This window comes from Macrobrachium nipponense, chromosome 22, assembly GCF_015104395.2.
Source record: "Macrobrachium nipponense isolate FS-2020 chromosome 22, ASM1510439v2, whole genome shotgun sequence".
NCBI lineage: Eukaryota > Metazoa > Arthropoda > Malacostraca > Decapoda > Palaemonidae > Macrobrachium > Macrobrachium nipponense.
In genome coordinates this window covers 45,384,379-45,408,064 of record NC_087213.1, presented here as the reverse complement: position 1 = coordinate 45,408,064, position 23,686 = coordinate 45,384,379, and the positions used below count along the sequence as shown (strand labels likewise).

Sequence of the window (23,686 nt, the reverse complement as noted above, 5' to 3'; positions counted from 1 at the left end):
GTAGTACGTATGTATAGAAGATGCATGATGGGAGGGATGCTGTCCAATCAGAGAGAAGGATCTCATGGCTTGGCTACCATCAGGAACCAATGGGAGAGCAGGAGGATGGTGGCGAGTCTACGATAACTAAGATGGCGGCGTGCGGCGTGAGTTTCAAAATTGTTATGGGGCGAATCTCGGACTTTCAGAAACCTTTCGTATGTTAAAAACTTTTCGTATGTAGAGCAGTAAAATTTTTCGTCTTTGCTTTCGTAACTTGGATTTTTCGTAAGTTGAGCCTTTCGTATCTTGAGGTACTACTGTACCTTGAAAATTTTAATTACTGGCATGGTATCGAGGAAAAAAGCATAGGATTCCCTCCTAACGTCCGAACCTCCACCTCATAGTGAAGGGTTCAAGTTTAGGGAGCCAAGAGGGTACAGTGTAACCAGAGCACCCAACACTTATAGTGATTGGGTTGTGGTTTTTACTTCAGTGTAGGTGACATAATAATCTGATTGCTTTTGTTATGGTACTGTGCCCAGGGCAAGGGCAAATTGTCATCCTTTTGAGCAATTGGAATCATCCTTGCTACAAGGCTCCCCCTAAGTAGAGGCGACCCTCTGCTTTACTGCCACGCAAATCGCAAATACATGCAGGTTAAGTTGACTACCAACCATAGACAGTCTACTGCAAACTATTTCTAATTCATTAAATGACTTAATGTTTTAAAGTAGAGTACCATGTCCATATATCCCACCTCCTGTCAGTGTGGGACTCAGCTATGTAATTAATGAGTATGAGTAAGTTGCATAATTAAAAAGGATGTTTTTATAATAAAGCAAGGTTTTAGTTATACATACCCAGTAATTACGTGATCAGAGCTCTCTCTCCTCCCTGCTGATGGACTTAAGCATAAACGGAATGAGCAAATTTGGATCTATACTATTGCGAAATAACAGAAACTATAGCCATGTGATTACTGGGTAAGTACAGTGGTACCTTACAAGTGAATTAATGTATGAGTTTTCTGAGGTATGAGTCGTCACTTAGTTGAATTTTTGCTTTGCTACAAGAGCAGAAAATTGAGGTACTAGCTCTAGATGCTGCTGTTACGTAGATGGCGTAGTGATGAAAATTAAGATAAGCAAAGAAGAAAAAGTAAATATTCATCTTTTCCATGAATCTTTTAAAAAGTTATTCATTACTTCACTGTATCCAATGTTATTGTATGTATTTTCATATTGTATTATAAAATACTACTAACAGCGGTTAAAGGTTTGGTTTGGAAATCAGCTGATGGTGAGTATGATTTTATTTCACCATATTTAACTTGATTCTGAGTGAATTTTCTTGCTTCTAGTTAGCATAAATGAATATCTAGATAGCAGTATACTTGACTTATATGAGACAAGGTAATTTTTTGTTACATGATGTGTTTTTAAGTCGAAATATGACTTGAATATGTCTCGTTGTGATTGTGAACGAAATTATTTTTTCATTAACAGGTTACGTTGGTGGCATGTTTATTGAGTAAAAACAATTATGTGTGATTCTGTTCGTTATTTTCATTTTATTTCATTGTAATATGAGCTTTACATTATTTATCATTTATCGAAGTGAAAACAACAGTAGATTGTGTTCTTTCATGCCAAGTAGTTTTGATTAAAATTATTTTCTCTCAATTCTATCTATGGTTATCTTTGATGGCATAAGTTTATGGGAGTTTTATCCTTGTTGCCGATGCACGATAATAGTCATCAGTGGCTTGACAGTTTTTCAGCTTCAGCTACATCTTGGTGTAAATTTAACAGTATGTTTCCTTGTTGATCTTTGGTCTATAGCAAATAAAGTTATAACAAAAATATCTCAGTCCTATTCTACATAACGTCATTTATAGCATAACTATGGTAATTGTTTACTATCGTACGATGATTGAAATACAATCCAATTCGGTTGTACTTAGCAAAAAAAAAGTTGTATCTCCTTCTTTTGTTCATAGCTGTACACATTTACGCATTGAGAATAACGTTAAAACAAAACTTTCATAATTCTCTTTTGCTGTTTTTGAACTTATTTAACTAGAAGATGGGAAAAAGTTAGGCTGTTATAATTTGGTCTCTCTTGTAAAATCAGATTATTGTAAGATAGATTATTGTAATTTGAACACTACCTGTACACTGTATAAAACCTTATTGTATCTTTACATACTCTTTCTGTTATTTTTTTTATACAATATTTGTTATTTAGAAAGGTATTTTCCATATTTGATAACATGAAATATAAAAATATGGGGTGGCATTTTGAGGGTTGGAATGGATTAAGGGCCACAGAACAAATTAAACTTGTTGGTCAAGGTATCACTGTATAATTAAAACCTTGTTTTATTATAAAAAAAAAAAAAATTTTTTGGAATTAGGGTTAAATTGATCATGAACTACCAACCTCATCAGCTTATAACATTGTATTTATAGTCTTCAGATACAATTGAATACCATTTGTTTCCCCATAGAATATTAGAGAAAAACAGAAATTTATAAAATATTCAGTACAGTCATACCCCTACATACAAAAGTCACTACGTACGAAAAATCCAGGTTACGAAGGCAAAGACGAAGATTTTTTTTGCTTCTGTGTACGAAAATAATTCAGGTTGCGAAAGGGTGTACAGTGGTCCCCCCGTATTCGCAGGGGATGCATACCAGACCCCCCCCGCAAATAGTTAGAATCCGTGAACGTTTGGAACCCCTATAAAAACGCTAAAAACAACCTATTTTGTTAGTTAAAACTTAAGAAAAACCACTAAAAATGTTCATACTTGGTTTTTTTAATAGTTCTATCACAAAAAGTGCATTTTATGATGAAATTGATAACAAAAACCAGGAATTTGTGGATATTTCTCATAGAAAAATACCGCGAATGCGCGAATTTTCTGCGAATAATGCAGGGAAACATTCCCGAGAGAAATCCGCGAATGTGTGAGTCCGTGAATCTGGAGAACGCGAATACGGGGGGTCCACTGTATGTACTGTAAAGTCCGAGATTTCCCCGGGCCGCCGAGAACAATTTTAAAACTTGCTCACTGCCAACTCGGTAGACTCTCCACTATCCTCCTGCTCTCCTATTGGTCAGCAGCTGTCCCATTGTGCATCTACGCAAAGGCGTACCTTGACCATTTCATTTCGGCAGAGTTATCATACACACCTGGAGTTCGTTCGTTCACATAGATTTCGTTTGTTAACATATCGTGTTAGTGATTTCGCTTTTGTTGTACTGTAAGTTACTTTATCGTGTTGTGTGTGAGCTTAATACTTGTGTTATTAGCCATGTGTCCCAAGATTGTTGCTGAAGTTCACAGAGAGAAGAGGATGCTTTCTTTGGAGACAAAGATGGAGATAATCAAGAAGTGTTAATGTTTTTTGGCATTTGTTAATGTGTTTCATAAAGTTTAGTTTTAATGTTTTCTGCCATTTTTTAATGTGTTTCGTAAAGTTAAGTGTTCATGTTTTCTGCTATTTGTCCTCCTCCCCTGTCACCACTTCGGACATCGCCTCACTCGAAAGGTAAGGTTCCACATTTTACTACAAACATACGTACATGTATGTAAAATATTTCTTGTACCCTGTACACTAATACACTTTATTTACAGGTACATTCACGGTTAGTTTAGGTATTGAATGGTCCAAATTGTAGTATTTCATTGTTTATTGGTCATTTTAGCTTTATTATAAAATTTACTGTGGTGTTTTTGTAGGGCTTGGAACGAATTAGGCATTTTACATGTAAAACGTAGTTCTAGATACGAAAAAATCAGGTTATGAAGGCCGCTTTGGAATGGATTAATTTCGTAACCTGAGGCACTACTGTATCTACCATATCCAAACCTGATCCAGATGAAGTTGTCAATAATTCTCCTCCTTTCCCTTGGGATTCTATAAAGCTATTCATTGCCATCTTTGAAAGCTGTCAATTCCAGTAACATTGAAAAATGGTAAGGGCTTTGAGACAATGGATGAGGAGAGGCTTATTTTAAAGACTGGGGACAAAGTCTGGATGTGCTTGGGGAAGTTTTTGGAGAAATAAGTTTAGCAAATGATAACAAATTTGAAGAATGATGAAGCAGTTGTCTTGCAGGGACATCAAATTTTCACTAGACAATTGTATGTGTAGTCATAGAATCACTTAAACAGTAGTGTAGAGACAATTCTGCTCATCACATCGTTAGGCTCATCCTCCTTCATTCATTTAAGGGAATTCTTCTGTGCCTTATCTTTTTCGTGCTCCTTGATAGGTTTGAATCTGGTGTACTATTTTACAAGATTAATCACTTTCTTCTCCAATTTTGTAAGGTGGCTACTCACTTTCTATTACGATTTGGTACTTTTTCTGTGACAGTTTCATTAAACTGAAGGGAAACTTTTCTCTTCTAAGGTGTTTTTATAATATCCAGCAGACAAACTCTTCTTGTGTTTACTTTATTTGTTGGCATCATTTCTCATTTTTTTTATGTTGGTTTTTTCCGTCGGAAGAATTACATGTAAAATGAGTTGTCACCACTCTACGTCTTGTGGATTTTCCACCTGAATTCCCATCTTGTCTGTCTTCATCTATACTTTTTTTTTTCCATTACTTCATAGGCCTCCCTGTTGGTCTATATCATCCTACTTCCACATTCACTCTTGCATAACCATTGCTCATTTCTCTTTACATGTCCAAGCACCTAATCTGTAGTATTTATAATCAGAGGGTTGTACAGATCAGTAAATTAATCTTTGATTGTACAACCACATAAAGTACCTTTTTTTCCATTACCTATAAGTTTTTTGATGTAGCAGCATGTCTTGTGCCTCCTTTATGGTTAGGTCACACCCTTCTTTTTTTTTTTTTTTTTTTTTTTACTTCAGGTTTCTGCTGTAAATGGGCATTTGCTTGGCATTCTTATTAGCCTTTGCATACAAGAAAAGTAAAATTACCTCTATTTCAAGTAGCCATCAGTAAGAATGTAGTTTTGTTTTTTCATTAAAATGCTTAAAATATATCTAAGGGATATAGCATCACACAGGGTGCCCATCTCCAACCTAGGTGATGCAGCAGGTGTTTAATATGTATTTGAAAATTAAAAATTTTATACGAGTGTTTTATATTGTCATTTCAGATCAATGCAGGCAGCTCTTCTCTCAATAGAACAGAAAGAATACCAAGATAAGTGCAGAGCAGTTTTCTACAAGCTTGGTTCTGGTATCCATCCAACCCCTGCAGAAGTTATTGCTCTGTTACCTCTGTTTCAGGGATATCCTTTCCATCTTCATCGTATTAGAACAATGCATGTGGTAAGAGCTACTAATTTTTTTAATGTACAGTAGTATTGTGTATTTACATCTGGTACTGCATTGTCTTTTCTGGTAAATGGGAAATATGAGTTGCTTTGTTACTAGGAAGAGACTTCATCTCTTGATTCAAGTTTTACTTGTTTCACAAGAAACCATTACTCAGTTAGTGCCAATTAACTTTTCTGAACTATCCCAGATGGAAATTCTTCTAAAGAAGTAGAAATGCTAAAGTGTGTGCGCGCATGCACACACCACCCTGAGGGAGATCCATAGGTCACAGCTGTACATCAAGCTCATACATCATGAGTATGCTTTCGAAGAGCATCATTCTATCCCCTTACTGTCAAATTTTTAAAAGGTAGTCTTTTTTGACATGATAATTTTCTTTTGTCATTAACTCTGGATTGTAGATTGTTTTTTATTTTAATTATTGGTAATCCAGCAATTCCAAGAATAGTTTGCTTCTCCGCTTTTATCACAATCATTTTGTGGATGTCTGCTCCACACATTAACATCAGGGAGTTCATGGATTATGAATGAGACCTGTTAAGTATGTATTAAAGTAAACATTTTTAAGTAAAGTAGGCACAGGTATACAGCTCATTTTTAGCTTCAGTTTGTCATTTTTGTTTTAATATATAGTTGTGTGTATTTTGCCTATCCATGCTTATAACATGCTCATTTTTTGTGGGTTATTTCTAATTTTTTACTCCCCCTTGTTTGTTTTGGTCTGTATTTATGAGATTTGGCATGTTTGCCTTTTTTCCTTATGGAATAAACCCACAAATCATTTCAGCCTTCACCCTCTTCTAAATGAAGGAAGCCTATTGTCACCCAATATTGTCCTGGGAAGGGCACCCCATGTGCAAGGTTACTATCTAACTATGAAATAGACAATCATACATTTTACCTCTGTTGTTGAAACTGTTTTTGCAGTTGGGAGGATTTTTGTTCTTAGTGCCAAGAGTGGGTGAGGTTTTCAAGTAAAAAGAAGAAGGCTATGAAGACCTGCCTAGTGTCATTGAAGATTAACCATCACAGTCCAGGCTAAATATATGTTAAGCACATCCCTAGACCAGGCTAAATTTAAGGATGACCAATTAAAAAAAAATCAGTGGAAAGAGGAAGATATGCATATGCAAAAGGTATAAGAAATTTTTTTCTTCAATTTTCTCTACGTTCCAAGGGAAATTGACAGTAATTATTTCCAACCCAGTGCAGGGGCCTCTTTTCCAAATGACAAACTGATTCCTCTCTGCTATACCAACTAGCTATTAGAGTTAGGATAAGAGCTGCCGTGATTCATTTATGGCCCATGAAAGTGGTCTGAGCACTTTTTCCACAAAATTCATTCAAATTGTATGGTGTGAAATCTTGAACTTATATGTATGTTTCCCAGACGCCACCACCAAGCCACTATATGTAAACATATAGTACATATGTATGTTACCCATTCACAAGGAGCTAATACTGAGAGTAGGCAAGCTTCATGGCCTCTTGTTTGATGGCATACTCTCGAAGGATGGGGGTCCATATTGCTCAAGTTTATCCCAGAATTTGTAGCAAAGACTCGGAATCTGTTGACCCTGACGTCAGGTTCAAGACATTTTTCTATCCCTTCCTGCTCCCTGTTAGAGTGCTACAGTACTATCTCCAGGGAACTTCTTAGGCCTGAGTGTTGGTGCCTCTTTATTAGTACTGGCTTGACCAAGAGAAGTGTCAAAGAACACAATATTTTTGTGGCTACAAGAGAAGATTTAGTGGGAGAATGCCTAATCTGGCAAGGAAGATGGGTACAGTCCAGGCAAGAGCTCATAATAGCAGGCTTTCTGAAAGAACTTGTCAGTTTAGCAGGTGTTACAAGCTGTGGGGTGTGGTCATGCCAGACTACATTCATCTTGTTATATCTTTGGGACATTGTCCACAAGTGAGTGGGTGATCTTCCTCCCTTTCCTCTTCTACTGTCTCTCACTTAGGGTGGAGAGTCAGGTTGCAAAGCTGGTACATGATGCACAGAAAAAGTTTGCAGGTGATTTGCTTGACAAGGCACCCTTTCCATCATCTTTTAGTTACAGTAGATTGGTTGGCTGCAATATCCCACCCCTCCTCTTGATGAGGGGAGAGAGGGGCAGGAAATAAAACAAACCTGTTGGCTTTAATAGCATTTTTTATTGTGTCAGACACAATGGTTCTTTCCGCCTTCACCAGGTAATGAAAGCAAACTCATTACTTATGCTTGCAAGTCTTTCTGTTGCAACATCCCGTATGTTCAACAACCTAGAGATGAGGAATACTTTTCTCTTCTCTTCCAGACTAAGAAGCTACCTCCCAGGTGGGTAGAACCAACCAAGTAGTTCAGAAAGTACGGCAGTCCCCGGTTATCAGCGGACTTGGTTAATGACAATCCAGTTTTATGGCGCCATAACATGCCAAGTTTCGGTCATCAGCACCTAATAGTTATGGGGCCATAACATACCTAGCAGAGGCCCCGTTAACTGGTTATCAGTGCCATAAGTAACATAAATCGCCAAGTTTCAATTAATGGCGGCATTTGCTTATCAGCACCACACCTAGAATGGAACCCCCGCCAATAACCAGGGACTGCCCCTACCAGGATTCCTCCTGCAATGGGGCTCTTGGGTAAAGAACAAAAGTTTGTATTTGTGTATGAACAAAGCAGATTTTAAAGTAATTTGTATTTTTCACAACACAAATTTTGAAGTTCTTGACACTAATGGCGCACATCAGCCACCCCTCCCAATAATATATAAGGTGAGAATGGTTTTATTACCTTTATTGTTAGTTAATATCATAATGTGAGTCTTTTCATGTATGTTGGTGATTATCGGACTGCGGCCGAGGCTTAGCCTACCGATAACATCGCATACTTAACACAGACAAACCACCAATGCTGCGATTCATACCAGCGATATAGCATGAGAAGTGATCCAAGAAAAAACCCATGAGTAACTGATTCTGTGATTACTGATCCACGACTAAGCGATGCCCCACTTCTTTCTTCTTGATGATTAGTTCTGCAGTCTGGTTCTTTGTTTAACTTTATGCTTCTTCTTAATGTTAGTTCTGGATTAGTAATCTTAGTAGGCTTAGTCTCTCAGGAGAAGTTTGAATGAGACAAATGGCAGAGTTTCTTTCTTTGCTGTTTCAAAGAATACAAGTTACAACTACAAAGTTTATAAAGTGAGACTCTGGGTTGGACCACCGGCATAGTTCTTGCTTCTTCACTGTAGGACGGCTGCCGGTCCTCTCTGTCTTCTTCTAGCGTTCTGAAATTCAGCCACCCTGGGTTTGAATTCAGCCAAACCTAAGGCGGTGTAGGTGCTAGTTCTCCGCCCAACTGGATTCTTGATTCATGGAGCGGATATTTCCTTATCTTTTCCCCATCCCCTTTTAGGTGGGGTTAACATGTTAATTCCTCCTCTTCCAGGTGGAGTCAGTAATTTAACATGTTAATACCTCCTCCTGGAGGTGGAGCTGCATTCTCAATAGAAGTTGAGTAAGTCTGGTGCAAGGTCACAGGTGAAAGATTTTATGACAGTCTTAATTGCGATGGTGTTATGGTCCCACTTCTTGTGACTAAGGTTTTGTTATGTCTAGGCTTGTTGATCGAATTCTGACTCACACACCAAAGCTCAGTTCTCTCTCTCTCTCTCTCTCTCTCTCTCTCTCTCTCTCTCTCTCTCTCTCTCTCTCTCTCTCTCTCTTGTTATTTTCACTGTACATACTCTGATTATTCACTCTCTTTCTTACTCTTTCTCTTGTTATTTTCACTGTACTTTGATTATTTTCTCTCTCGGTTTTTTACGCTACCCTATCTACTATTATTTCTTATAGCTATCATTACAGGACCTCAGCTTCTAGAAGGCAATTGACTATCGTCTGATGTGCACATGGCTTGAGAGAATAATCATCTTGTCTCCCAACATTGGTGGTGAACAAGATAGACGATTTATATTTGGTTGTTCTCAGCATAACCCTTCAAAAGGCGGGTGTCGTTGTGATTACGTCTTGGATGCATGACGGCTCACTGAGTGCAGTCAGTCGGCATCTGTTGAAGAGTCCGAGTGCGTCATGATCTACGCTGTGGACTTTGTATTGGTTGATCCGATCAGTTATTACTTTTTACTATTGGCGTGTTGCTGTACTCAGAAGGATCGACACCCATCGCGGAGTGTTGGTGTCTTTATCCGCTGCGGACTGCCATTGCAGAAGTGTCCAATGACATGTCTTACGAGACCGTGAGAGACTTCTCTGCAGTTTGATAGTTCAGTGGATTGGTACTTTTCATCTTTCCGAAGAATATGTCGGACAGGTAAGTAGATGAGGTCTCATTGCAACCATATTTATATCTTTCTTCCTTCGGGCCTGCCCACAGGTCCTTGGAACCTTCTTTCCTTGGATTGGTGGTGGATGCATGCAGGTTGTGTTTGCTTACCCGGCTCCTTCAAGAAGACAAGTTGCATCTCGCCTTTGGTGTGCAGTTCTAGAGGTAAGAAGGATGCGAGAGTGACTGGCCTCGTGACCTTCCCCACCCCCACCTCGTCCTTCCACTCTTCTTCCTTCGGGTTGAGGATAGGACTCAAACTTAAACTGGCTGGTGGGGCAATTGATGCGGTAAGCTTACACATAGAGCTTCTGTTCTATGTTACTTATCAGAATCATAGAAGCAATCCCACTCCTTCCTCTAGCAAGGGGAGGAAGGAGACTGGCAATAATGCAAACCCTTCCCAGAACTTTGCATTAATGCCTCCAACTCTAAATATTCTTCCCAGCCCATTTTCAGATGAGTTATGATTCCTCACTCATTTTGAAAAGGCCCAGAAGTCTGACTCTTGATCATGCAACTCCTATACTCCAATCAAGTTTTCAGAGGCAGGGCACTCCTCCTCACTCTTACGACCAGGAGGAATAGCACAGGTGTGCAGAACTCCAGTCAGTTCTAGAGGCTCACTCATATTCCTCCCACCAATCAGTGAGTCTTCCTTATGTAAAGGACCAAGGGTTTGCATATTGTGTAGGAACAAATCACAATTTTTGAAAGTAAATTATACAAACATGAGGTCCTTTACATATATGCCCACCTCATGCGACCCCTCAATCTGAACCTGGGCTGAAAGGCACAGTGGAGTGTTTACATTCGGGCAGGCTGGCCTCCTACCCACCTGCCACACGGTAATTACTGCCTAACCACCCTGTTCAAGAATGTAACAGCTGTAATTCCAGCTACGCCAAAAGTAATTCCATTCTTCATGTAAATGACCTCAGGTTTGTATAGTTAGGAAAAATACAATTTACTTTAAAAAATTGTGATTTTTGTAATAAAATAAGGTTTTGTATATACAGCAGTACCTCGAGATACGAAAGGCTCAACTTACGAAAAATCCAAGTTACGAAAGCAAAGACGAAAAATTTTACTGCTCTACATACGAAAAGTTTTCAAGATACGAAAGGTTTCTGAAAGTCCGAGATTCGCCCCATAACAATTTTGAAACTCGCGCCGCACGCCGCCATCTTAGTTATAGTAGACTCGCCACCATCCTCCTGCTCTCCCATTGGTTCCTGATGCTAGCCAAGCCATGAATCCTTCTCTTTAATTGGACAGCATCCCTTCCATCATGCATCTTCTATACATACGTACTACGTGTTGGCGTGCTTTACCTCGGCCACTTCGCACCTGAAATTTTACCGTACGCAATCGGCATTCGTTCGCTCCAACGATTTCGTTTAGTAACGTAAATTTGTTAGTGATTTCGTTGCAGTACGTACATATTATCGTGTTGTGCTACTTTATCGTGTTGTGAGAACGCAACTTAATTACGTACAGTACATAGAGTCATGGGTCCCAAGAAAGTTGCTGAAGTTCACAGAAAGAAGAGAATGCTTTCTATGGAGACAAAAATGGAGATAATAAAAAAGTATGAAGCTGGCTTGCGGTTGAGTGTGATCGCTAAGGAATACGGCCGAAATCCGTCGACGATAGGCACCATCCTTAAGCAGAAGGAAGCCATCAAAGCAGCTACACCTTCCAAGGGCGTCACTATTTTGTCCAACAAGAGGAGCCATGTGCATAATGAAATGGAAAGGCTGCTTCTTGTATGGATCGAGGACAAAGAAATCGATGGCGATACGATAACTGAGACGGTAATCTGCCAGAAGGCCAGCGCTATTTTCGGCGATTTGATTGCCCAAGCCAAAGACGACGGCGGAGAGGGGACATCAACGGCAACCCCAGAGTTCAAGGCTTCTCATGGGTGGTTCGAAAAATTCCGTAAACGGACTGGCATCCATTCGGTGGTGAAGAAATTGAAATTACGTAAACTATAAAAAAGTAAAACGAAATGTAACAATCAAAAAAAGACAAAATAAATTTTATTTTAAGTTTTTTGTAAAGTTAAGTGTTACAGTTTTGTTAATGTGTTTTGTAAAGTTTAGTTTGTTTTTTGACATTTTTTTCTGTGTTTCGTAAAGTTAAGTGTACGTATCTGCCGTTTGTCCTCCTCCTCCTCCTCTGCCGCCACTTTCGGAGATAGCCTCACTCGAAAGGTAAGCTTCGACATTTTACGTTCGAGTAATAATATTTCTTGTACACTAATATACACTTTATTTACAGGTTTGGATTTTTATTCTTAATTTAGGTATTGAATGGTCCAAATTGTTGTAGTATTTCATTGTTTATAGGTCAATTTAGCTTTATTATGAAATTTAATGGGGTGTTTTTGGAGGGCTTGGAACGGATTAGCCATTTTACATGTAAAATGTGTTCCAAGATACGAAAAACTCATTATACGAAGGCCGCCTCGGAACGGATTAATTTCGTATCTCGAGGTACTACTTACTTACCAGTAATTAGAGGATCAGAGCCCACCCACCTCCCCTTGCATGGACTTTAGAGCGGAAAACGAATTGAAGCTCTCTGCCAGGTTGCTACCTACATATTCTCCCCGATAGTGGGCAGGGCATTCTAACCACATTGTAACCAGAACTAGTGCTAACGCAAATTTTAAGTTATTAGGCTGCTGTAGGTAGAAAGCTCTTAGCTATGTAATTACTGGGTAAGTATATACAAAACCCTATTTTATTATAAAGATATAATTTTTTTTTTTTTACAAAATCCAGTCAGCACAGGTTAACTATAAATTTCTGCAGACAATACATAACTGAAAAAACCTGCCTAGCCAGTAACTTACCTAGGAACATTCAACCATTTCAGTATTATACCTAATCTATGATGATCATCAAACTTATCCTAACCTGAAGGTAATTTCCTTATATGTATTTAGTCGTGCTTATTTTAGTTTTATGACATTCTCTTTTAGTGATATGAATGAGACACAACAAACATGCATATTATTACTAACAGAATGCCAATAATCCAATTTCTTCATTTTCTTTTTATATACACACACAAACTAATTGTTTCCAGTTTGGGTGCTCCGTGCATTAAGTCACTTATTAGTAACGGTGTTGATACAAGTGACTTTTGTGCTGCTGTTGTCAATTCTACACGAGCCTTAAGCAGTGTCACTGCTTGCTCTCTATTTCCTTTGAAATCCTGCTTACCATACAAATTAAACTTTATTAAAGAGACTGCAGTCACCAGACTGCACATAAAGTTTATCAACACCTTTCTACCAATCCCTTATCCAGGTACTTATGATACTTGTGGACTTTTTAAAGTCTGCTAAATAGTACATATACACTTTCAAGAGTGCAGCCAAACGTTACAGTGGGGGTGATCCCTCTCACCACATCAGACCTGCAGTGAGTAAGAGTAGTAATGGAAGTGAGGAAAATGACTGGCATGAAAGAATTCAGCATTAAATTTTAAAATGTTAGTTGCACAAGTTTTTTTTTTTTTTTTTTTACATGGGATAATATATGGCCATCACCAGGGCACCAGTCTTTTACTTTAATATATAAGGATGCACTCCCACCTTCTCTCTTGGCAATGGGAAAGAAGGGCAGACATACAAACTAGTTGATTGTCATTAGCTGGGTTTTGTCTGTGACTATTACCTGAGGTTTTCCATCCTGATCAAGTAATTGCTTATAAACCCATTTATTTGATTGTCCAGAAGTCTGGCGACTACATGTCCCATATGGGCAGTATGCTACAGGTGTGGGATCCCTTCCTTTTCTCCTATTGGACCAGAAAGGGGGCATCTCAGGTTGGGCAAACCTACCAGTCAGTTCAGAGAGCACTCAGATTTACTCTCTCTAATGGGCAAGTTTTCCCAGTGTAAAGAGTGAAAGAAAGGTCTGCATTTGTGAAGGAACAAATAGCAAAATTTAAAAGCATTTTGTATTTTTCTTAACAAACATGAAGTTCTGTACATAACAACTTATCTCAAGTCACCCCTCTCATCTAGCAGCTGGACTGAAAGGCTAAGTGGATATCAGACTTGCAGAAGGACAGGTCTTCCTAGTACCACTTAATAATCAACTCCTTATCAGGATTTTTTTCTAATGGCCATTCCAGTTAATGTTTGCAAGCTTATCCTAATGTAAAGAACCTCAGTTTTTCATGTTAGGAAAAATACAACTTTCATCTTATAAAATTTGCTATTTTAACTACATTGCCATAACCAGGTGTGCTCATTTTATGCTATCATATTTTAATGGACTTTTCAGAGTGATCCGATGGCTTGAATGAGGCATAAATAACCGATTGCAAATCCTGGGTCTCCTCAGCCCAGTACATCTCTTGGTAATTCTGGTGGTTGTAGCCACATCCCTAAACCTGATTGAGAGGCATGAAATATAAAAAGTCATTGACTAAGTGGAAATATATTACCAGTTGGAGAGTTAAATTAAGTAAAAGATGGTTTATTTGCAGATTCTGATACTGTATTGAAAATTACGACAAAAATATGTTTTAATGCTAAAGATGGTTGAGTTATAATGATGATAATGATCCAGATTTTCAGAAAGAACCATGCAATATAATAAGTTCAGCTTGTGGTAAAGGCAAAAAGTTTTTCAAGAATTTTCTGAAACCTTGTGAATGTGCATATCATCTTTCTTTAGAATATCCCTAGTCATTTTTACTATATATTTAGCCCTAATTATGGTAGGCATAATAGCACGGGTGTCACTTCCTTATAAAAAAGAATATTTCACTTAATATATTCTTTTTATCAGATTACATACACTATTCACTTAATTTATTCTTTTTATCAAATTACCATACAGTATATCAGGAAGACCCATCCTGTTTTTATTCGTGATTGTTACAGGTGGAAAATTACAATTTTTTTTAAAGAAAATTTATTTTTAAGTTAATAAAAAAGTGTAGAAATATTAGTGAATAAAAATTACTCCTCTAAATTAGCAATAATGTCTGAAGTCAGTCACTGCCCTAGTTTCTGAGATTGAGCAGTACTTGCTCAGTAATATTGATGGACTGCTGTTTGTTTTTTGTTTTTTTTTTGTTAATTTGACTGAAGCATTTTGAATGATTTCTTGAATATGCAAAGTTCTAATTGTAAGTATGTAGTATGTTAGTTACGAGACAGTTTGTTTTTAAATACAGTACAGTAATTTACTTTGGTTTACAGTGTGCCTAACATTTACTTTGTTTTAGTTGAACCCAACATTTTCTTGTTTTTATTGTTGAAATGTACTGTAGTTGTACCATATTTGATAAGTGATAATTAGAAATGGATAAAAAAGTATTCGTATTTTTTAAAATATTTAGAAATATTTTACTTAATTGAGAATCCTGTTTATTTATTTATTTCAGTGATCTAAAAAGTTCTGAGGTTGTTGATCACAAATCCAGGGTATACAAATACGTAATGCATAAAAATATTAAAAGATATCCTTTGATTTTCTGTTCTAGAACGGATTATTGAGATTGCATGGAAAGTCAGTGTGGTTTAGAAGAAGACAAGGCTTACATGACCATGCTAAGATGCTTCATTATCTGGATACTGCAATATCCAGGGAAGGAATTGATTCATTGAATTATGATCAATTAAAGTCTGTAAGTAAAATAATTTTATTTTTAATGTTTTAAGCTTTAAGTTATCATTTTTCGTACACAGCTTATTAATTTTGTATGATGTATTTTTGTGATGTTGAATTATCCAGAGGATACCAACTGCAAATGCTTCATCCTACCTCCTTGTGCCATCCACTACTTTCTCTTTCTGACTTCCTGTGAAGTGAACATGATGGGATGGGAGGAGGGTACTCCCTATGTTTAGGGTTAATGGTTTTGTATAAAATTGTGTTTTCCAAGACTGCCTTGTTAGTGGCAGTGCACATTTGTTAGAACTTCATTTCTATTAGGTAATTTTTTTCATATTTTGCCAATTGTTTTTTTATACTTAAGTGTATTTTAAAGTGCATTCAGTGAAACCAGATCCAAAGGGGGGGTCATTTTAATGATGCTCCTTGACCTCCTGGAAACACCAGATGCTGTTAAAGTTTAGGAGATATCTTTCATGTATACAAGCATTCCGTATCTAAAGACCCTAAAGGCTACCAAGTGCCCGAAGGCCTTTTGCATTATCACGTAGGATTTCGCTTCCAGACTAAGTGCCAACAGCTTGTTCCAACTTGGCCAAAAAGTTGTGTCTAGGACCTCCATTTCTTTTGACCTTATGTATGATCAATACAGGCAGTCCCAGGGTTACGACGGGTTTGGCTTATGACATTCCGAGGTTAAGGCACTTTTCAATTATATTCATCAGAAATTATTTCCAGGGTTACGACGCCTACAGCGCTGATCTGGGAGAAGAAATATGATACCAAAAATACAAAATAATCAATATTTGAAGGTTTTTTTGATGAAAAATGCACGAAGAATGCAGTTTACATAGTTTTGAATGCACCCAAAGCATTAAAAGTAAGGTTTTCTTAGGATTTTTGACAATGTTCCGTCTTACAACGATTTTCGGCTTACGACGCGTCTCAAGAACGGAACCCCCGTCGTAACCCAGGGACTGCCTGTACAGTACGTTCTGGGTGAGCTTTCATAAGGTCGGGCACTAGCATACATTCAGGAAGAAACCTGTCGTACAGGTACTAAGGATGGGAATATGGTCACATCAGAGACCTCATTTACCTCCTTTTTACTTACAGGATGTTGCCCATAGATCTTTGGACTATTTTTTTTTTTCTTTGGGTTCTTTGGTGGCTGCTCAACAGTCATGTTGATTACCCTGCTCTTGAGGACAGGTAGCATCTCTTTCGGTACTGATCCATTTATCACTTATAATTTCCCTTGAATAGTATATTAGATGACATTTGTAGATTAATGGGTGTTTATTTATTACAGTGATGTGATAAAAATTCTTAAAAAGAGCTACGTGTTCCAAGTATATATACCAATTAGCCATCATAGTGGAGGTAGGTTAATGCTAAAGTGGAGTACAATTTCCCTGCTCTCGATGGGGAAACAAATACGGCAGGGGTTCCTTGCCGAGAACCGCTAACTGAAAATCACCTGTAAGCGGAATTTGCCAATAATTATGGTAATAAATTGTTTAGGTGTCATAAGGTGCCAATCAACCACTGATCAGCACCATTCACTGCTTATCTGGTCTGATAAAATGTTTACTGACATCAGTAAACCGGTTATCAGCGCCGAAAATCTGGTTAACGACGTCGTTAGCCAAGCACCTTAAAATTGGAACTCCGTTAACCGACACCACCGATAAGCAGGGTTGCCTGTAGCTAGTATAGGTATTGTTTATATTGAGTTTTATAAACACTAGCTTCATTGGCGTGGCCATTGGTGTTAATTTAATAAAGGACAGAAAATGATAGAGTAGAATTTAACCAGATTCTGAATCATAATTTTAATTATTAATAAGTAATAAAATTGCTGTTGTAATACAGTAGAGCCCCCTTATTCAGGGGCATGGGTACCACACCGCTGCATATAGCTAAAATCTGCAAGTAGTACTTAAAACCCCTTGAAAAACGCTTAGGACGGCCTAGTATTTTGATAGTTAAAACACGAAAAATCCCATCTAAAATGCTTATACCAGAGTATTTTAGTAGTTTTATCATAAAAAGGGCATTTAGTCATGAAAGTGGTATGAAAATACAGTAATTTGTGAATATTTCTCAGTGAAAAATACAGAGAATTGGCGAGTCTGCGAATCGTGAGTCCGCAAATTGTGGGGATTGACTGCAACTACAACCGGGTTTCAGCTGTGAGAGAGCCATTCTAGAGCAGAGAGCGCACAAGTGTTTGTACTTTTCAGCTCTCTCAAAGGGTAGTCAGTCGAGGAGTGTTGGAGGATGGGGCATAACTCCCCCACACTTGTCACATCAATACCCTTTGTGTATATATTTTTCCAGAGCACCTGAGCTCCTCACATCATAACAAATCCAGGCAGCTAAGGGCAGAATGAAATTATGTTTGTATATATTTTATTTCTCTTATGATTGATATTTTTTCCTATGTTTGTGGAGAAAAATATTAGAGGCCAAGTCTAATATTTCTTATTGCAATATTTTTTATTGCAATACACTCCCTGAACTCCTGAATTAGCCCTGGACACTGACCAGCCTGAACTATATCCCCACATATTTACCCACTAAGTGGGTAATTTTAACTGTCAGCGTTACCAACACTGCAGGTAAAATCTAGTCAAATGAGTTACCTGTGCTACTGTTGGCAATGCTGCTGCAAATACCGGCCACCAGAGGCTTGTCCCCTCAGTTGTTATTCGTTCGTGTGGTGAGCCGGACGTGGTCCTGCTCCCAGTGAACTTTTGGTCATGTAGCCCGACCCTCACAGTGTTTACCGAGGTGTTGATTGGGTTTTGATATCCTTGCCTTTCGTTTACAACGTCTCTTCTGATTTTCCCTGATTTGGATCGCATTTCGATTGTTTTTGGAACTTCTCTGTTATCGTTGGGAGATGGTCGAGCCTCATCAACAAATCCTTACTTCAATCTCTGCTTCATCAGCCTCGCCTCCAACAGCTGCTGGTTGAGATGTTGGCATACGTCGTTCATGTGCTAGTGCAACAAAGGATGAGTACCCTGAAATGACTGACATTCCTTTTGCTCTAGCTGTAGGGAAGTGTAAAGTATGTTATACAGAGGTGTATAGAATGTAAGGATTAGTTCATTAAATCACTTATGACTACCAAGAGCACATAGAAGATAGCAGCAAAATTGCGAGAGTTAAACTAAGAAGAGCTACAGTAGGAACGGTTCAGAATTGGAGGATAGAAAATGCCTAAATTGTTTGCTATTACATGAAAGCTAATTGAAATAAAGATAGGAGCAGTAGCGTAGGTGATACTAATCATTCTCTTTCAGCTCCCCTGCCTGTTCCAGAACCAGCCCTAATGGGTGCTGGGGGTTGTGGAGAACTGCAAGCACAGAGTGTAGGATCTGCCAGTTCCCCTGGCGCAAAGCAGGCAGTGTTAAGCAGCAGATTCCCCCTTGATGTGTAATTGCTAAGGTTAATGTAAAGCTAGGCCAGTGACAGATAAGTACCGGTAATAGGTTAAGTAGTGTTTGGGAAGAGAATAGCAGGTTAGGTTCCCCAGAGTTCGGACTCCCTTGTAGTGTCTAGTCAGAAGGTTCGTCTTTAGAACCATCCTTGGTTTTATTTCCTGCTTTGAGTTCTTTGCAACAGAAGCTTCTAGTCTGTGGTTGATTGTTTGGATGTGGTTTCTGGTTTGTCTGGTTCTGAAGTTTTGGATAGCGCTCCGTCGTCTTCAAAAGTGCCTCATCCTGTCTGTGGGTAAATTTGGCTTCTCTTGTAGTAGTGGTAATCCTGGTGATCAGGTTGTCTATTTCACTATTCGTATACGGCACGGTAATTATTGATATCAGTTAAATCTCAGACAGTGCGTAATTCAGTACAAGAGAAACTGCATAAAGTTAACACAGTAGTCCGGCCTAAAGTACAGTGGTCCCCCCCTTATTCGCGGGGGATGCGTACCAAACCCCCCCGTGAATAGTTAGAATCTGCGAATGTTTGGAACCCCTATAAAAAGGGTAAAAGCAGCCTATTTTGTTAGTTAAAAATGAAGAAAAACCCACTAAAAAATGTTTCAATCCTGCGTTTTTAAAAGTTTTATCACAAAAAGTGCATTTTATTATGAAATTGATAAAAAAAACCAGGAAGTAGTGGATATTTCTCATAGAAAAATACCATGAATGTGCGAATTTTCCGCAATTAATGCGGGGAAATGTTCCCAAGAGAAATCCGCGAATGTGCGAGTCCGCAAATCCGGAGAACGCGAATACAGGGGGTCCACTGTATCCTCTATGCTACATATCTGTATAGTAATTACAAGTATTGGCCAATCCTGGAGATTCATGCATTCTGACATGTGATGATTTGGTTGGACTTCAGCATTGTTGTACTGTGTAGGCTTGCCAGCTGCGTAATCCAATATTGTATGTATCCTCATATTACCGTATAGTAAATACTAATATATCAGTCATATTTTAGTTTAGGTTCAATCATTCAGTAAATACTAATATAGCGGTCATATTTTGGTTTGGGATTCAATTATTCAGCTGACGGCTTTTGCGAGTTACCTCGCCTTATTTACAGTGGCGGCTCGTAGCTAAAATTAGTGGAGGTGCTGCTCCAGAAAACATTTAGCCTTTGTTTTAATATTGTGTGAAAGGAAACGAACAGACATAAAAAGAAAATTTATTCAAAAACCTAATTGTTACACTTCAATAATATTTTAAAATCATCCTGGCAAATTGAAAAATACTATCGAAAATAAGAGCGATGCAAGAACACACCCATTCACAACAACAGCTGAGACAAGACTGCGTCACCGGCAGTCCACGCTCTCCTTTCCGCTGCGGGAAGCCCTCCCCCTTTCTCCCCGCATTCGTATAATTATGTTGTGTTTAATGTAATTTGCATGGTTCTAGTGCATTTGTATCACTGTGTGTAATGTTAAGTTCAGCACTCTGACGCAGTGATGAGTTTCTTCACATGCATGTCCATGTGTTTGTTTGTGTTATGACGTTATGTGTGGCTGGCGTCTGATGGGGGGGGCTGCAGTTTCACAGTCCCTATTGACGAGCTGCCACTGCTTATTTAACTCATTCTTGGCCGATGTAAATTGAGGAAGTACAGGCAGTTCCCAGGTTACAACGGGTTTCCGAAAATCGTCGTAAGCCGGAACATAGTAAAAAATCTTAAGAAAACCTTACTTTTAATGCTTTGGGTGCATTGAAAACTATGTAAACTACATTCTTATTGCATTTTTCATCAAAAAACCTGTATTGTTATTCCCATAGCGCTTCTTGGCCCTGATTGGCTGGCTCAGTCTGACATAACTAAGCTCCTCCCCACCCATTCCTTCCTTTCGCCTTGCAGTGGTCAAGTGGAAATTCGGTCTATTAACTGTGACATTTTAACATAGTTGATAATGGTATCTTGCATCATATAAATCAGAAATCATAAGAATTTGCATATTTCATTACTTTCTGAGAATGTTCCTTCTGGTAACGGAATTCGGTAGTATGATGTTTTCATCAGTTAAGCAGACGAATTTCCGTCAGTAATTACAGGATGCCTCATGTCAATTACAGTTATGAATATAATTACCAGTTGCATCATCAAATTACATCTAAAATTTGATTTTAGATAGTATAAAGATTTACCCTTAAAATTACCTTGAAAATGTGTAATTGATTACAATTCAATGGAATTACAATTACAAGCTTGCCGTTAATGCATAGCCCTACTGTGTGGGGGGTGGGGAGGGGGGCAGACATATCCTAGACAGGCAAAGATGCTGACTAGTCAATTCCTTGGCTCCAGATGCAAACATCTCATTGGGTCTCAGCGAATGTTTTTGTTCCTAGTTAGCCTAAATCAATATCTGGATACTTTTCTTATATTGGAACGAAGTCATAGTGTCTGTCTCATGACGTAATTTTAAGTACAAATTTGACTAATACGTCTCATTGGAACTAGTCTTTTCCCCTCTGCTAAGAGTTTGCGTAAGTTTCAGTGATTCCGTTTGTTTTCACTCGTTGTCATCGGTATTACAAGCTTTACATAATTTGTCTTTTGTCAGTGTGTTCATCGGTATTACAAGCTTTACATAATTTGTCTTTTGTCAGTGTGTGTGAAAACAACAGTAATGAGCTCTTTCATGCTAGTAGTTTTCTTTTTACCACGGCTGTGTTTTGAATTCACATAAAGCTTGGAGTTTTATTCATGTTGCCGATGCATGTAATATTACCTTACCAGCTTCAGCTACATTTATAACATAAATACAGTAAGTGTTTACTGTCGTACGCGGTTTGAATATTATAACGGATGTTGCTAGGATTCCATAGTATTAGCAAACAAAGTAGTGTCTCATTTGGTTGTTCATGGCTGTAAGCAGTTATATAAGTATATATTGTTAAGATAATACTTATTAACTTAGAAGATGGTGTAAAGTTATGGAGGTGGAGAAATTAGAGGATTCTAATTTATCCTCTCTCTCTCTCTCTCTCTCTCTCTCTCTCTCTCTCTCTCTCTCTCTCTCTCTCTCTCTCTCTCTCTCTCTCTCTCTCTCTCTCTCTCGCCTGTGCCTTCCGTTTACTTTCCTCCTTTCATATCCTCTTTCTTCATCTTACTTTCCACCATCTAACACTTGATTCATAGTCGCTGCCTGACTGCACACGGCTGCCTGCGCCAGCTGCATGCGAGATATAGAAAGACTTATTTTCAAAATGTAGTAGTGCTGATTTTAATTACTAACCCCATCGTAAAATCGATTTATCGTAAGACGAATTACAGTAGTTTGAAAACGGACTGTATTCATGATCACTTCTTGAGGAATTATCCTGAGTTTTTAATGGTGTTTGCCAAGGTTATCATGGGGAACAGAGTCAGTCTAGTTTCTTTCTCTCCTAATTTTTTCTAAAACTTATAATGTCTTTACACAGTCTTCTTTATCTGGTCATTCTTCGGAGATCGTTGCGGGTTCTTCTCTCTGTCATCCTGTTTCTTTGCTATTATCACACCAGAGCAAACAGTTTTTTACAGTTTCCTGAAATTTGCGGATTTCGACGATTCTCTCTCTCTCTCTCTCTCTCTCTCTCTCTCTCTCTCTCTCTCTCTCTCTCTCTCTCTCTCTCTCTCTCTCTCTCTCTTCGGGGTTGAGAGAAGTAATTTTGGCGGTGCTGTATTCTTAGCACCTTCCACGGATCCTGTGGTTCTCAGGCTGCTGGTCTCGTTGCTCAAAGGCGGTTTCGGAGTTTCTGCACTCCGTATTTTTATCCTTCTGTACTGGGTTTGAAACTTAATAGTCCTCTTGTCCTCCGTAGTTCTTCTGGGATCTACGGAAGTCGGCGATTCGTCTTCGCCATCATTGACTGTGTCAGTATGGTTTGTGTCCTCAGCCTCTCCTTTCATAGAGTAGCTGGTAATCTTCCTTCTTCAGTTCCCATTTTATGCTTTCAGGGTTGGAGACATATCGTGCCTCCGCGGTTATTGCTAGGGCTATGGCAGTTGGCAGTTCGTCTGCATCATCATTAGTAACGTTTCCTTGTTCTCCTTTCGTTACGGTAGCTGGTAATATCCTTCTTTGGTTCTCATTGGTTCCGCAGTTTGTAGCCTGTCTTTAGAGGCACCCTTGGTGCGTGCGGCACAAGTTCGCACAATGTCAGCATTAGGTGCTTCGGTGGTTACTCCGAGTGTGGTTTCTTCCTTGTTTCTTGCCTGCTTCTTTCTCAGCCTTTTCCTATGAATAGTTCCATTAATCCTTCAAGGTGTTCAATGTGGGTTCGGCCTTGTTTCCAGGGTTTCAGGGAGTACTTCCTCCCCTCACTTGATCCATGTAGTAGCCTCAGCTCCAGACTTTCGTCCTAGTTACTATTGGTGCAACCAGCTTAGTTGGATCGCGTTTTGCGACCTATTCGCTTTTGGGGGCATTGCTCGCCCATTGTAGTTGGCCAGGTGTCATGTCATAGTCACTGGCTGGGTCAGGGTTTTCGCAGACGAGAGAGACTGGCTCAAGGTTATGTCATCGTCTTTGTTAGTGCACGTTTGGCGCAGCAGTGTTTTGTTGACTTGTATGGGTGGGTGTGCATCGCCAATGTATAATCGGCTCAGATGTAACGTTAAAGTCACTGGGTAGAGGGGGGTATCCGCAGTCGAGCGAGATTAGTTCAGGGTTATGTCATAGTATTTAGTTCTTACACGAATTGCAGAACTGGAGATGGTTGGCTCTTGTGAGGGGGTGGACAGCGGTTGGACAAGTGTTACTTCATTGTGCCTTTTGGGGGGGAGGGTGCGGGATTGCGCAGTCGAGTACGACTTGTTCAGAAGTTTATCATTGTCTTATGTGGATGTTGTGAGAGTTGAGGGATGTTTCTCAGAACCTGAACTGTTTGACAACATCTTCACTT

At 38.8% G+C, this 23,686-nt stretch overlaps 1 protein-coding gene across 5 annotated transcripts in view; it reads left to right on the top strand.

Moving 5' to 3' along the window:
- The window catches only part of LOC135198621 (LETM1 domain-containing protein 1-like), a 237,517-nt gene that overhangs the window by 204,401 nt on the left and 9,430 nt on the right, over window positions 1-23,686 (top strand). For all 5 annotated transcript variants that reach the window (XM_064226374.1, XM_064226373.1, XM_064226372.1 and 2 more), the window contains 2 exons: window positions 5,135-5,309; window positions 15,172-15,315. In XM_064226374.1, the coding sequence (XP_064082444.1) occupies window positions 5,135-5,309; window positions 15,172-15,315 (319 nt within the window). The remainder of the gene's footprint in view (window positions 1-5,134; window positions 5,310-15,171; window positions 15,316-23,686) is intronic.